Source organism: Vidua macroura, chromosome 13 (genome assembly GCF_024509145.1).
Source record: "Vidua macroura isolate BioBank_ID:100142 chromosome 13, ASM2450914v1, whole genome shotgun sequence".
Classification (NCBI taxonomy): domain Eukaryota; kingdom Metazoa; phylum Chordata; class Aves; order Passeriformes; family Viduidae; genus Vidua; species Vidua macroura.
This window is the reverse complement of record NC_071583.1, coordinates 12,668,002-12,682,285: the sequence shown is the minus strand read 5'-3', so window position 1 is coordinate 12,682,285 and position 14,284 is coordinate 12,668,002. Positions and strand designations below refer to the sequence as shown.

The 14,284-nt window shown below is 38.5% G+C and overlaps 1 protein-coding gene across 1 annotated transcript in view; it reads right to left on the bottom strand.

Moving 5' to 3' along the window:
• ARHGEF3 (Rho guanine nucleotide exchange factor 3) overlaps positions 1-14,284 on the bottom strand; it is a 105,915-nt gene that overhangs the window by 89,475 nt on the left and 2,156 nt on the right. The window contains 1 exon segment of the mRNA XM_053989624.1: positions 5,636-5,731. Within this exon segment, the coding sequence (XP_053845599.1) occupies positions 5,636-5,731 (96 nt within the window).

Sequence of the window (14,284 nt, the reverse complement as noted above, 5' to 3'; positions counted from 1 at the left end):
AGCCTGGTTCCTTATTAAAAGCTATATAGATTCAGCTTCTCAGTACCAGTGATTCCTGTTCCAGCCAAGTGAGTTACTCACACTGTCCAAAGTGACATTTTCTGTTAAACTTATTTTTTAGATTTCACCATGATAGATGATAAAATACAACAAGATACTTTTAAAAAACAGATAGACTGACACATTTTTACATTCCTTTCCTACATCAAAGTAACTAAAAGTTACAGTTTTAAAACATTCCACAGCTCTTTAATAAAGAAATGTATTTCACTCCCTCTATACACTCCCTGTAAACATTCAATTTATTTGTCAGAGTACAAAAACCTTGTCATCAGCCCATGCACTAACACACATTCATAAACAAAATACCATTGAGGGCAGCCTAAAGATGTCATTACCTTTTACTCCTTTTACTTGCATAAAAATTTCTGACATTCAACTGGAACCAATCAGGTATTTCAGAAATGTTTGTTGTAACTCGCTCCCTCAGCTAACAGCTATAATAAAGAGATATGTAACACTAAAAAAAGCAGGTAGGGCCCAATAGAGTCATAACCAAGTATTCAGCAAATGTTTTTATCAACAAAAATTATTTGCAGTATGACCTAGAGACAATGTAATCACATGTACAAGATGCAGATTACAGCTTTATCCAGGAACCTAGTAAGTGATAATCTTTCACCGAAAAAATAAAAACAGAAAAATGAACCCCCTGCAAAAAAACCACCAAGCAGTAGCCTTACTGTAAGGTGTCTTTTAAACAAATAATTAGTAACTCACCTCTGCTGCTATGTCCTTATGTGATCCCAGAAAAAAAGCCAAGGGCAGGATGGGAAGGGGGAAGGGGAACAGCCAGAGAGGGAGTGGGCACAGCCACTCATCCGAACCAAGGCTGCCACCTCGTGGGCTTGGGCCGGGAGCAGCCCCAGCGCTTTTCCTTCTCAAGGCAAAATCAAGAGGTTTTTGATCCCATCCAGGATGAGGAAATGCAATCCATACTTAGTTTTGCAAGACATGACGATTGAACATATGTTTAAACTTGTACTTGCCTCTGGGGCATATTTTCTTCAGCTACAAAGCCCATTTCATGTTTGCATGAGGCAAAGTCAGCAGTTGGTGAGTGTACTTACTTTAACCATTTCAGCACATTCTCATCTCTCACTGTTTGTGGGTGTGCTACAGAGCCTCATGAGTCACCCTCTCCATGTCCTAGTCACTCCCCTGGATCTTCAGCCACTTCCTTTAAGGGACTGGTCTCAGGCTGCAAGTCCCAGTGCAAGTGATTCCCTTGTAACAATTTTCAATTCTACTACTCCTTTTATGGGCAGAGAAGTACTTTAAATAAACTAAGCAAGTTAGGTAAGATAGAAGTGATTTTATATATATGTACAGTAATTATTTATCTGCTTTATTAAAAGTAGTTGGTCATGACTGTTATCTTATGCTAACTATCCTGAATATTTTTTGGCTTTCCAAGAAAAGCATTTTCTCTCTTTGTAATAAATAGATATAAAAATAAATAAATATTGTAATACTAGAAAGCAACTAATTCTCTTGCAGATAAGATTAATTTTATCCAGCTATCTGAAATGTTAATCTGTAATTTATGGGGCTTCCTTTTTGCACACACTGTAACCTTGTATTCCCTGAACATGCATGTGCCTTTTGTAATCAAACATCTGCAGTTAAACTGTGCTTGACTGCAGCCAGTTTAATTCAGTTCTTCAGGATGACTCATTTCTACTGATTAAACAAGGATATAGGAGAAACAGGGAAAGTTGTGAAACTTGTTTCTCTTCTTACTGTAATTCCAGACACATAATTCTTCCTTCATCAACTAGCAGCTGGCAAAAGCTGCAACAGAGCCGTGATGATTTATTGTCACGAAATCTGACTTCCCACACAAGCTACGAGTCAGCTTGTGCACTTGTCTGTCTCTGAGGTACAGAAGGCAGCAATTTAGCTACTCCATTCTGATCCTCACTGAGGAAGAAGGGCTGTGTGATTAAAACCACAGGCATTAAGGTAAGATCTATGTGGTTTCTACATTGTTCCTTATTAAGTGAAGATGCGGATTTTCAGCTGCTCACCATTCCTTTCCTTCTTGCTTTTACTCAGTCATGGGGATGTCAGTTCAAGTATTGTTTTAATATCAGTTGACTCTGTTATTTCTTTTTTGTTATTGAACAGATGAACTTATATAAAAAAAAATTGCTTCAAATACAGGTTGTACAATACTCCAAAATAATTACTTTTTCTATACCAAAGAGTTTCCAGACACCTGCACACTAAGATATGACAGTGAGCTGTTCTTTTTCAATGTGTGCTATGATGGAGCTGGGTTTAAAGTTTTTGCAATATCTAAATTCAGTATCTAAGCATGTCTTCCTTCTGACTCTATGGACTAGAGTTTAAATAGCTTCTCTTCTCCACAGTCACCAGTCTCAGATTAGAAAGGAAAGCTGAAACAAAAACAGTTTGCTGCAGCATAAAACAAAACCAAAAATGATAAGATGTTACAAAGTTTCTGTCCTCAAACTCAGTTTAACCTAAGTCATAAGTACACAGTCAGAATGCACTAGAGTCCACATATAACAGTGCTTGTTTGGTTAGTGCTAAGATTTATAGATTTATTTATTCATAACATGGACAGTTTTCAGAGAAATTTTGTCTAAAAGTGATTAAAATGCTGTTATAGAAATAGCAGAACACTGCATACTTCATAAGGAACATGGCAGAGTATTTGGAGACAGAAATAGAAAGCCAAGGCACCAAAACTGTCATGAGACATCCAGAACCCAAATTTCAATTATTAGTTTTAAAAAGATTAAATACTTCCTGACTTAATCCTAAATAACCAGATGAAGGAGTGACTAGCAAGAATACATCCAGCCTAGAGGAAGCATGTTATAAAATCCACACACAACAACAACACCTGGAAAGTTTCCAATTCTCTTGCCCATTTGTTTTGAAAAACAACGTGCCAGCCAGCTACTTTCACAGAAAGCCTGGATGAATTGACACAGTTCCCACTCGGTCCCTAATCTTTAGTTCCTTTCTCGCAATTTTCAACATGAAGACACTGAGAATCTGCCAAATCAGGAGCTTCTACAATTTCAAGGCTCTCAAGCCTTGATTGTTCAACACTCTTCCACATCAGCTCAGACAGCTGATATTGCTGATGTTATGACCATCCACCAAATTCCTCCACCTTCCTGCTTATCAAGAGCAGCTTAATTTGGTTCACACATGAACTGTGCCACGGGACCCTGCAGTTATCAGACATTCACAGCAGTCACACTTCTGCTACTACCAGCATTCTTCTGCTACTGTAATCTTGTTTAAGTACGTTGGGAGGGAAAAGAGCAACAGAACCAAGTGAAACATTGCAAGTTAGAGAACTCAATTAGTTTTTCATCTGGTAGATGCACCAAACTATGCAGATGCAAAACACTGATAAACCAGAATGGCAAACTTGGTCAATGGCTGTACAAGGTAACTGGAGTTCAGTCAATTATTTACTCTCCCCTCTGTTTCTAGGGGGCCTTATGCAACATCAAAGCCTTTTACATGCATTGTAAGTGATGTTTAAATGCTAGATAAGGTCTTGCTCAGGGCTTCTCTCTGTGGATGCTTTTGACTTAATTGAATATATTACCCTGTCACTGTATACTCTTAACAATAGATATTTCTAATCTTCCTATGACTAACACCAGTCCTTACCAATTTTTTCCTTACATTTTCATGAAAATAAACTCAGAGCCATCAGAATGTAAATAAGTTCCAAGAATCAGACAATGAATAAACAGCAATAAAAGAACAATGCAGTAAGGCAGTGCACCATTGCACTTGATTAGGCTGAGAAAAATAATGTTCATTCAACTGTCGTATTCACAGAAGCCCAGAATAAAAAGTAGTATTTTAGAAACCTAACCAGACATGCACCACACTGCTATTGATAAAGTCCTCCCTGGGCCTCCTTATCTCCAGGTTAAACAACCTCAATTCCCTCAGCTGCTCTTATCAGACTTGTGCTCCAGCCCCTTCCCCAGCTCCCTTGCCCTCCTCTGGACACACTCCAGCACCTCAATGTCTTTGTGTAGTGAGGAGCCCAAAACTGACCCAGGGTTTGAGCTGTGGCCTCAGCAGTGCCCAGTGCAGGGGGACAATCACTGCCCTGGTCCTGCTGGCCACCCTATTGCTGACACAGCCAGGATGCCACTGGCCTGCTTGGCCACCTGGACACCTGAGGTCATGTTCAGCTGCAGTCAGCCAACATCCCCAGATCCTTTTCCAATGGGCAACTTTCCAGCCACTCTGCCCCCAGCCTGGAGATGCAGGGGGCTGTTGTGACCCAAAGGCAGGATCTATCTTTACCTTGTTGATCCTCACAGCACTGGCCTTGGCCCATTGACCCAGCCTGTCCAGATCCCTCTGCAGAGCCCTCCTACCCTCCAGCAGATCAACACTCCCACCTAACGTGGAGTCATCTGCCAATTTACTGAGGGTGCCCTCCATCCCCTCACCCAGAGCATTGATAAAGACATTAACCAGAACTGTCCCCAGATCAATACTACAAGCAGGATATAAAAACCAGCAAAAGACATCAAACAAAAAAAGTGTTTGTGTCAATTTCCCACCTCTCAGTAGATTTGTGAGTCGGGAGGGAAGCCCACAGTTCTTCCTCCTGCCCTTTCATCCAAAGATTTTGTTGAGAATGTTCCAGAAGAAATTTTTAAAAGAAACTACTTTCAGGTACTATGATGCTGTTAGTTTAATATTACATTAAAACCAAAGGAAAAAAAAAAAAAAAAAAAAAAAAATCATTTGATTTCCTGACAGCATGCGACAGGAAACAGAACATTCATTTGCTTTCTTTAATTCTTTAGCTTTTCAAGAGTATTTCTCAGACAACAAAAACAACATAAGGTAGGTTTTTGTCCATATGGGTCATGATTCCTGTCATAAATTTACTGCTTGTTTGCCACATGGTAAATAAATAATGTAAAAAAACCCTAGCAAACAGCAGCAAGTAAAAACCAGCAGGCTCTCAATAAAAGGCTCCTTAACTCAGGTAGAATAGTCTGAAAGCCTTTCCAATACCCTGTTCCCTTCATGAAAAAGGTGCTAGAAATTGCATGGTCTGTGGCAATTTTCACCAAAAAAATTGTTACGAAGTGTAACCATTTGTCCACATCTACCCTTTAACATTGCAATTGCTTTTTTCCTCCAGGACAGAGTAATTTTTTTTCTATACACAGAGTACAAACTATTGACTTTGTAATGTCTCCCAGGGCAGGAATCTCGGGAGCCTCAGAGCACTGAAGGTCCTGGTAGCAGCATGGCCCAGCATCCCAACAGCACTGGGAGATTAAAACATTTGCCATATGTGAGAGATTCCTTGAGCACAACTGCTGCACTGCTGAAATGAACAGGAGTTTTTCCACAGCCCATCCCCCATGACACCCTCTACCATGTCATCTGCTAAAAACTCAAAACCAAAATAAAAAACTTCCATTTTTCCTTCTCTGTTGTTAATGCAGACTTAATGCATCAGTTAAATAATTAGTTTTCAAACTACATCTCCCAGTATTGCTACCTACTAACCTCTTAGAAAATTAGAAGTAACGCTTACCAAATTTTTTCTTGTTCCATTCCTCCTCTGGCACACTGGTTTATTACAGCAGGGCTACTCATGGTAAGGGCTGAGCTTTCAGAATTCATTTTTTTTCTACAAAAGAACAACATCAAAAAACAAGAGAAAATGCTATTTAAGTAAAGATTGTGGTTACTAATTAAGTAGAAAAATGGAAACTTTAAGACAAGAACTTTTAAAAACCAAATACAGTATGTTTTACTCATTTTAGTAGATGTCCTACATCAATGTGATTAATTGGATGAATACACTGAGAAGGATTTGGCAGTTTTATGGACTTGCTAGTTATGCCAAACCTAACACTGATTGTCTTCTGTTTACTTTTCTGAACACATGCCAAGAGAGTTGATGTCAGCAAGCCTGTAACCAGGGCTGTGCATCATGGCAGCTCTGTTAATTCAGAGCAGCAGCCACAGCCAGCACTGCTGTGGAATGATCCACACACACAACATGGGGGAGAAAACATCAATTTCTAACATGTAAAGATGTACAGAAGTTTTTCAGTATGTTTTAATAACTTAAGTTCATACTTTGCCACTTTGCAGAAAATAACCATTCATGGCTGAAGTCCCTCTCTAAAACAGCACAGACATATTCCAGCTGCAATAGCAATTCCCAAGTTACACCACCTACAAAAGGTCTATATGGTCAAATAAGTTTCCAGTAAATGACTTGCACGGCAAGAACAAATGAAAACTCTACATAATGCAAGTTAATTCCACCATGAAACAGTAATCATTTTTTAGTAACAAGATAATAATCTCTTACTTTTTTCAAATAGGTACAAAGAACCATTAAAAAGCTGGTTCAAAATCTGGTGAAACCTGGGTCAAAATCTGACTTGACACATTTCAGGGACAGCATGAAAAGCTGAGTACAGGGCACACGTCCCATCACTGGCAGGTAGATAAGGCCAACCTGCACAAACGAAATGCTCTGAAGAGAATGCCCATCTTGATTTCAAAAGTCTGCCCATGCAGGAGTGGATAAACAGCCCTGGCAAAGCCCCTCTGTGAGGGCAGGAACAGAGACTCAAGTGGATCATTTTAGAAGAAATTAAAAATAAGAGAAAACAAACAAAAATGCCATAAAGAAAAAAAAAAATCACCAACATGAAACCCCCACCAAACAAATCCACACAAAAACCCTTTTATTTCTAAAAGTGGTTCAAGCAGCAACACGTGTTGAAAACAAAATTATTACCTGCCTCTATAGTCTATAATGGCACAGGAAGAAAAGAATTTTTCTTAAATACATGTTAAAGCAATATTGCAAGAGTCCATACTTAACATCTTCTGCAGAGTTCTCCTTTCTGAGGCAGCAATTTCCTAACCTGGGGAAAGCCCAGATTCTTCAATGATCACACAAGTCATGGCAACAAGAGATTTAGGTCCTCTTACAGTCACCCATACCAGTAAGATCAAAGATCCAGGGCAAGGTTAGGAGGAGTCCATTAACTCTCAGAGTTGTAAGGTCAAAGATTCATATTACAAAACCACAAGGTTGCCATTCCAGAAAAAAAAAGTACAATTTCCACTACTTCTCTTACTTTCTTACTTTAAATGATTTTCTTACTTGAAAGTCATTTCAAAGAAAAATTCTCAACCTGTAGACTCTCTCCTTACTCATGTGCCACAGAGTTCCTTAAGACCTTTCTTGAGAATATTGTTTTAAGTAAAAAAAAAATTATTTAAATATGTACAAGGGGAATATATTTTTCAAGCATTAAGAATATTTTATGGACATATTTCCAGTGAACATACTACTTCAGTAGGTCTAAAATAAAACTGGGTTTTCTTTTGTGAAAAGAAAATTGTAAGGCTTATACTCTCTAAAAAATATTGTTCATATTCAAAGTGAGCCACACAAAATGAAAGCTAAAATTAGCAAAGAAAAATTTGGATATGTTTAAAAATATATATATGCACACAATCAGAATACTACCACTAACCTCAGAAATCAGCCTCCAGTAACAAAAACATCTTAGAAAATGAAATGCAACTCAAGAAGCAAAAGAACAATGTTCAGAAAAACATACACTGTTCACAGGTGCCTCTTTCTGTATCACCATCCAACTCCTGTTTGGACTTGAACTTTACGGCACAGGCAAGGTTCATGATTAGACTTGAAGGGGGAAAATAAATCTATCATCTTCCCCCTTAATAACTTGAAGCCAGATGCCAAGACAAGTCAATGAATATTAATTTAAGAGACTGCTCAGACACATTCTGTTCCTCAGCCTCTGCACACTGAACCTTGCCTGTTCCAGAAAAGGGACATGCTCTTGGATTAGGTGCTGTCCAGGAGATCATGCTGTGCTGTAATAGCAGGAAGTGGGCAAAGCAACTGCAGAACAAAAACATAGCAAAACAATGCCACAGAGTTTATTTAAAGCAGCTAAGTTTATCTCTGTCTTACTGAGGAAACTTGAAGAAACATCCTTGCTGGTTTTGATGAGACATCTGAAATTCAGGATACTTAGTCTTCTATGACCAAGCATAGGTTGCTTAACGCTAGAGTCCCCAGAGGGAAACATGAACCCTAAAATTCTCTTATGTTATCTCTTCTATGCTTCCATTAAAAATATTAACTCTGTTTATCTGAAGCCTTATCAGCCCACCTGCCTTAGAGCAGATTCTTACATCACATAATGGCAGAGAAAAGCCTAGCAGAGGTAAGCCACCAGCTCAAATACTGACAAGTGTGTTAAATTTAAGTATATTTTATTCATTTGTATTCAATTTTGGGAGTTCTGCAATTGCCCTTAAGTGGACAAAAACAAAGCTGGGGGAAAGGCTCTAGTGTAGCACAGCACTGAAACCCCTGAATACCTGCACAGAACAGCACTGCAGGGTCTCTTGAACAGAAAAACATGAGAAGGTTCAAGAAAAGTATTGAAGTCACAACATCCCACAGGCTCAAACCTGACATATCTGGAAGAATGGGGTAAGTATTAGCCAATCTTGTTAAAACTGATTCCCTATACAAAGCTCATTTTCTTCTCTACCTTTTTTTCCCCTCCCCTTGTGTTACTAAGTGTAGATACACTTTGATCCTCAGGCTAAAAATATTTTTTGCCTTTCCCTCCACACCCTAGTTGTATCTCTAGACAAGATATTCACAGTAGCGGTAGTTAAAAAATAACATCATTCAACAGCTGTTCGCTACTGTTAAAGCAAAATAATTAATATCTTCTGAGGAAACATGTTCCCACAGTTCCTCACCCTCACTAAAATGCTTTGCATTGTTGAAAAGTATCTTAGTTGATAAGAAAACCGTGAGAAAAAAAAAAAAATCTTTTCTGAACTCTAAGAACCCTCAACGCAGAAACTATTATTCTTTTTAATGAAAAAGAAGGCAGTAGCATCACTAGGTGATGGGCAATAATGTGCATCTACTACAAGGAAAAAGATGCGGTTTACCCACCATCATTCTCTGAAGCAAATGTCTTTATGCCCACAAAGCCTGAAGAGCTGATTACCAGTCAGCAGGTTTAGTATAACATCTCTAAAGAGGCCATTCCCATTTCCTCACTAACTGCCTGAAATCTGCTGTTTCTAGTGAATGACCAGATTTACCCTTGCATTGCTTTCTGAAAAGCCACCTTTCCACACCCAAAGTCAGCAAACAAAAGTATCTCCCATCTCGATTGCACTCAGCTCCCAACCAGCTGCCGCCTTAGGCAAACAGTTTGCTAAGGGGCACATTTAAACATTAAACCAAACTTCATTATTTAACTGCATAACAACAAATTCTATAAACAATATGTTCTTCAGATTGTTTTTCTAAGACTCTCAGGTATGGCAGCTGCAAAACATTTTTATGCCACTACAGCAACACTTCAGTGAAACCAGGTGAAAATTCAAGAAGCTCTTGAAAAATATTTCAAAGTAGCAGCCAGTGCTGAGAATTCCACTTTGTATGATCACTTCAGTCCAAGTCATCCATGCAGCATACCATAAACTACACACACACCATGGCTATTTCAAGTTTTGACCTCAATGAATACATGTGGTATATTATTACTTACTGTCTTGGAGTCTTTAAAAATGATGCTCTAAAGAATGATGTTTTGGAGGACCTTTTCAAATATCTATTTTTGGGAGTTTTTACTCCTGTTCTGAAGCTATCCTATTAAAAATATATGCCTTCTGTCCTCTTCAGAAGTGCAGTAAAATTTTATATAGGTACTTTACAGGAGCATATATACAAAGATATTTGGAGGCAGCAGTTCAGAGAACCACAGATGCTGCACATTTTGGTGAATCTGCCAGAACTCTTCATGGTGACAGAGAAGCAGCTTTAAAGTAATGGAATGATCCTGCTTCACAGCAAGTGCTGAGTATGGCTCCCTCTCCCATAGACACACAGTTGCTATAGACAGCGAGACAGTCCATCCAGCATATAGAAAAGAAAATGTTTAGTTTTGAGAGAGCATGAATGTTGTATTTATTCTCAGCACAAAGGACGTTAAAAGCTAAAAGACAACTATTAAAAAAATAAATAGATAAAAGTTCATTCCAGGCTGAAGCCAGAGCACTGACATGAAACACTGCTCCATGCTGGAGAAATACAGTCCAATACGAGACAACACTGTCAATAGAACCAGTCCTTTGGCCAACTGAGCCTTAGCTCTTTTCTCTAAAAAATACCAAAAGAAATGGAAGGCAACCAATTACATTGTAATCCAGCTAACATTACCGTCAGTGAAAGCCCTTGGAGAAGTTTCCCAGCATCAAAGAGAGGACAGGGTTACATCTCAGACAGCTTTCAGAACTATGGTAAGAAAGAACAAGAAATAATCGAGAATGCTGGTTTAGTCTGTCTTGCACATCAGCATTTTAAATAATACTGTCCATTACTGCCATGAATAGAGGAGCAAGGACTCATCCACACTCTCCAATCTGCAGTTATCAGGAACTGCCAGTGGTTTCAAGTCAAATTTGAGCAGTGCAGTGCACAGTAGGGAATGTTTGTGAGCTTTGTTGTCACTTTTAGGCACAGTAGTTGATTGCCGTATCAATTTTTAAAAAATTAAGGCTTCAGTACTCTTGTATCTTAAAACATGCAACCAAACCACTCATCTGATTAGGACAAAATTGAACATTATAAAACACTTGCAAAGACTTCAACAAAGCATTTTAAAGAGAAGGTTTAAAATGCAGAAGGATACACACAGTAAATGAAATATACTGTTTAAGCAGAATACACAGAGAACACTAAGTACTATACTCTATTCAACACACAGGTATAAAGAATTTTTTTGTGGTTGATGTTGAAATTATGTATGTTGTCCTAAAACAAATCTGTTTCTCTCAGGACTAAAAGATCCAGATGTTCCTATTTCAAGTCTCTGGCTTCAGCACCAGACAGCAAACAAAACAACCCATCCCTTCTATCAGCATGCAGGGAGATTTCTCCAGCACTGCCCATTGCTCTACCCTTTACCCCTCTCCAAGTTTTTACTTCTTTTCAGCAAAGCAAGCAAACAAAACACATCAGTATAATAATGCAGCTTCCACTGGAGACTTAATGCTAGCCTTTGGTCAGTTTACCATGCAAAAGGTTATCTGACTTTTATCATAAACTATGATTTCAAATGCAAATACAACTACTTCTAAGCTAAAGAAATTGTATTGTGTTTTGCAGTTGACACTATGCAGAAAAACAATGCTGAGATGTCCTTTCCAAAGAATATGAGTATTTATGTTCTCAATTTAGTGACTCATACAACCAGCAATTTGAGATTTATTTAACACTATCCTCCTCAAACTTCTCTATTTGAAAGCAAGCACTAAGTTTCTATTCAAAAGTTGTAACAATAAAACAAAGTTTTTTCTGTTTTTTTAATCTAGATTTTATCTAGAGGAAAACTACTACCAGAACCATCTTTTTTGCTGTTCTGTGAAGAATATTAAAAGGACTGTACAAAACTAATTCAATTTAAGGAACAACTTACTAAACAGAAAAGATGCATTTTCTGAAACTAGCACTGAAATTAAACATTTTTCATGGTAAAGGCAGACTCAGAAAAACAGTAGAAAAGAGAGATACAGCATGCATGCCCATTATAAAGTTAATGCAACCACTGTCCCTTTTCTCCATATTCTTCTCATCGTTTCAGCATATTCCTACTTCTCTCATAATAAAGGGGTTTATTCCCAACAAAAATACAGTAAGAACAAATCAAAACCAAGAGAAATACCACCACATTTTTCCCTTTATGAGAATCACCACTACCAGGAAATGGCAGCATGTTAAAATTTTATCTGCCTGGAAGGATACCATATTTTCTACCTAAAATTATGATGCTTTTAGCCTACTGTCTTAATAATCATAATTATTTTATTCAGGATTATTGCACAAGTCAATACAATTCAAGTTTGTCAAGTTTGCCTTGCATTTATGTTCCTGGTTATTTAATACATTGAAAGGCAGACAAAGAGTTGTATTGCCCTAAAATTGAATCTTTACAGCTTTTCACCTGCAATTGCTAAGCACAGTCAGAATCCAAATCTACATGGGAAAGTTTTTAGAATCCAAGCCTACATGGGAAAGTTTGCAAGACCACTCATCCACACAACAATCAACTCACTTGAGCAAGTTTTTATTTTCTTGGCTATTAATTACTTACATCTATGGAGCATCAACAAATGTTAACTTTGACAGCACCTACTTCTGTAGGCAAAGCATTTCACCTAAGAACCTCACTATCCTCAGGGGGATGTCAGGCCTGGGACACCCTCATCACTGCACATGTCCACACAAACGGGCTGGTGCTGCAATTCCTACCTGCCTTTTTTAACCTCTCCCAAGTAAAGGCTATACATAAGCAGAAGGAGTCAGTCACCCCCAAAATACACCAAACAGCTGGTTGTCATCTTCAGGAAATAGGTGATAGTCCTGACAAAACCTTCTGAAGGAACGCTACATAGGCACACTGTTGTATTTAAAATAAAACCAACAGGATTCCTGGTACAGTACACACAGTGTAATGGACATACTCTTCTCTTCATTATAATACTGAAAATTAATTTAGGAGAAATGGTGAAGTGTTTTAAATAAACTAAAAAAAGCTGCACTTTAACAACTAAAATATCTGAGAGATGATACCAGCAGAGCAGCTGTTCTTGCTCTACAGAAACCACACAAGTCCAGATAATTCTTGCCAGCTTTCCAAGTTTATGCAAGCTTCAGCGGTGTAAAAGCAAATAAGCTTTTCTGAATGCAAGTTGTACCTCACATTGATTACACCTGCAGAGCTATGAGGGCAACTAGAGGACTGTCAGGGTAATTAACTCTGCAGAAAGGGAAAAAGAGCAGTAGTATGGGGCACCTTTCTAGTTATATTTCTGATTGCATATATAATGATTTAACACAAAAGCCCAAAAAAAAACCTCTCATCGTAAAGCTTCTACATTCAAACAAAGTTCAAACAATTTTTTGGAGGAATTGCTACATTTCACTGCTGGCCATACCTTCAATCACTGCCCTTAGCAGTGGTCTGGGTAAGACATACGTTACTGCAAACGGCCCCCTCCGGCCAGGCAGCAGCGTCCCCTCGGGCTGCTGAGCAGCCCGTGATTAGGAAGTAAATGAATGTACACACCCCCCGTGTTTAGGTATTTACTGCCTGATCCTTTGGCCTGGAACCCTTTCAGCTGATCCCGGGCTGTGGCGAGCACCGACGAGTTAATCAATGCCCACATTTGGGTACGTGACATCCCTGCACGTTCTAGCCCGGCTGGCACTGGAGGGGAGAACAGTCTGCGTGTGTTTGCACATCCCCTGTGTTACATTTGGGGCGGAGACCACCACAGCCACATGCTAAATAACCACGTATGTCAAAATAGTTACTTTATAGCTGTTATAGTCGTAAGAAAAGCAGGAGGTGCGTGTTAATCACACATTAATGAAGCGTATTTACCAAGTCCTTTCTTTTCCAATTTTTTTAGATACTACACTACAGTAATTTTACACACTCCTAAAGACTTATGCAAGACCTCAGCCATTTGTTAATTCCAGATTTCATATGACCCGAACAACTGGAATGCACAACACATCCCCACAAGTTGAGAGGCACACTTTGGTAACAAAGCAAAGACACAAAGAGGCTAGTTGAGTTAAACAAAATAGTCTTCCACAAACATATCATTCGCCAGTTTTCCTCCATATTTCACAGGAATTAAATGGCAACAAATTATTTCTCCAAACACAGCTCTCACTCATACACTGAGTATAAGTTGTCTTCAATAAAATACAGCACCTACACAAATTCCAAAAGGAGACACAAATTCTCAAAGGAGATTGTTCAAAAACCTAAACCACTGAAACATACAAATAAAACCTCAGGATAAACAAAATTTAAGACGTCAGGTTAATTTTCTTTAACACTTAAAGGAAAATTTTTAAGATAGGAAAAAAGAAACACTCAGGAGCTTTTTAACACAGGAAAAAAGCTCCTGAGTCAGTATGAAGGTGTTACACAAACTCCCGAGCAGAAGCAGGTGTCACCCACTTCAATTCAGGAGCAGCAAAACAAAACAGTTTTGTTTAAGGCCACGTGGTCTCACTTGCCACTTGCTGGAAGCAACTCCACATAATACACCTCCAAATTATGTGCACATA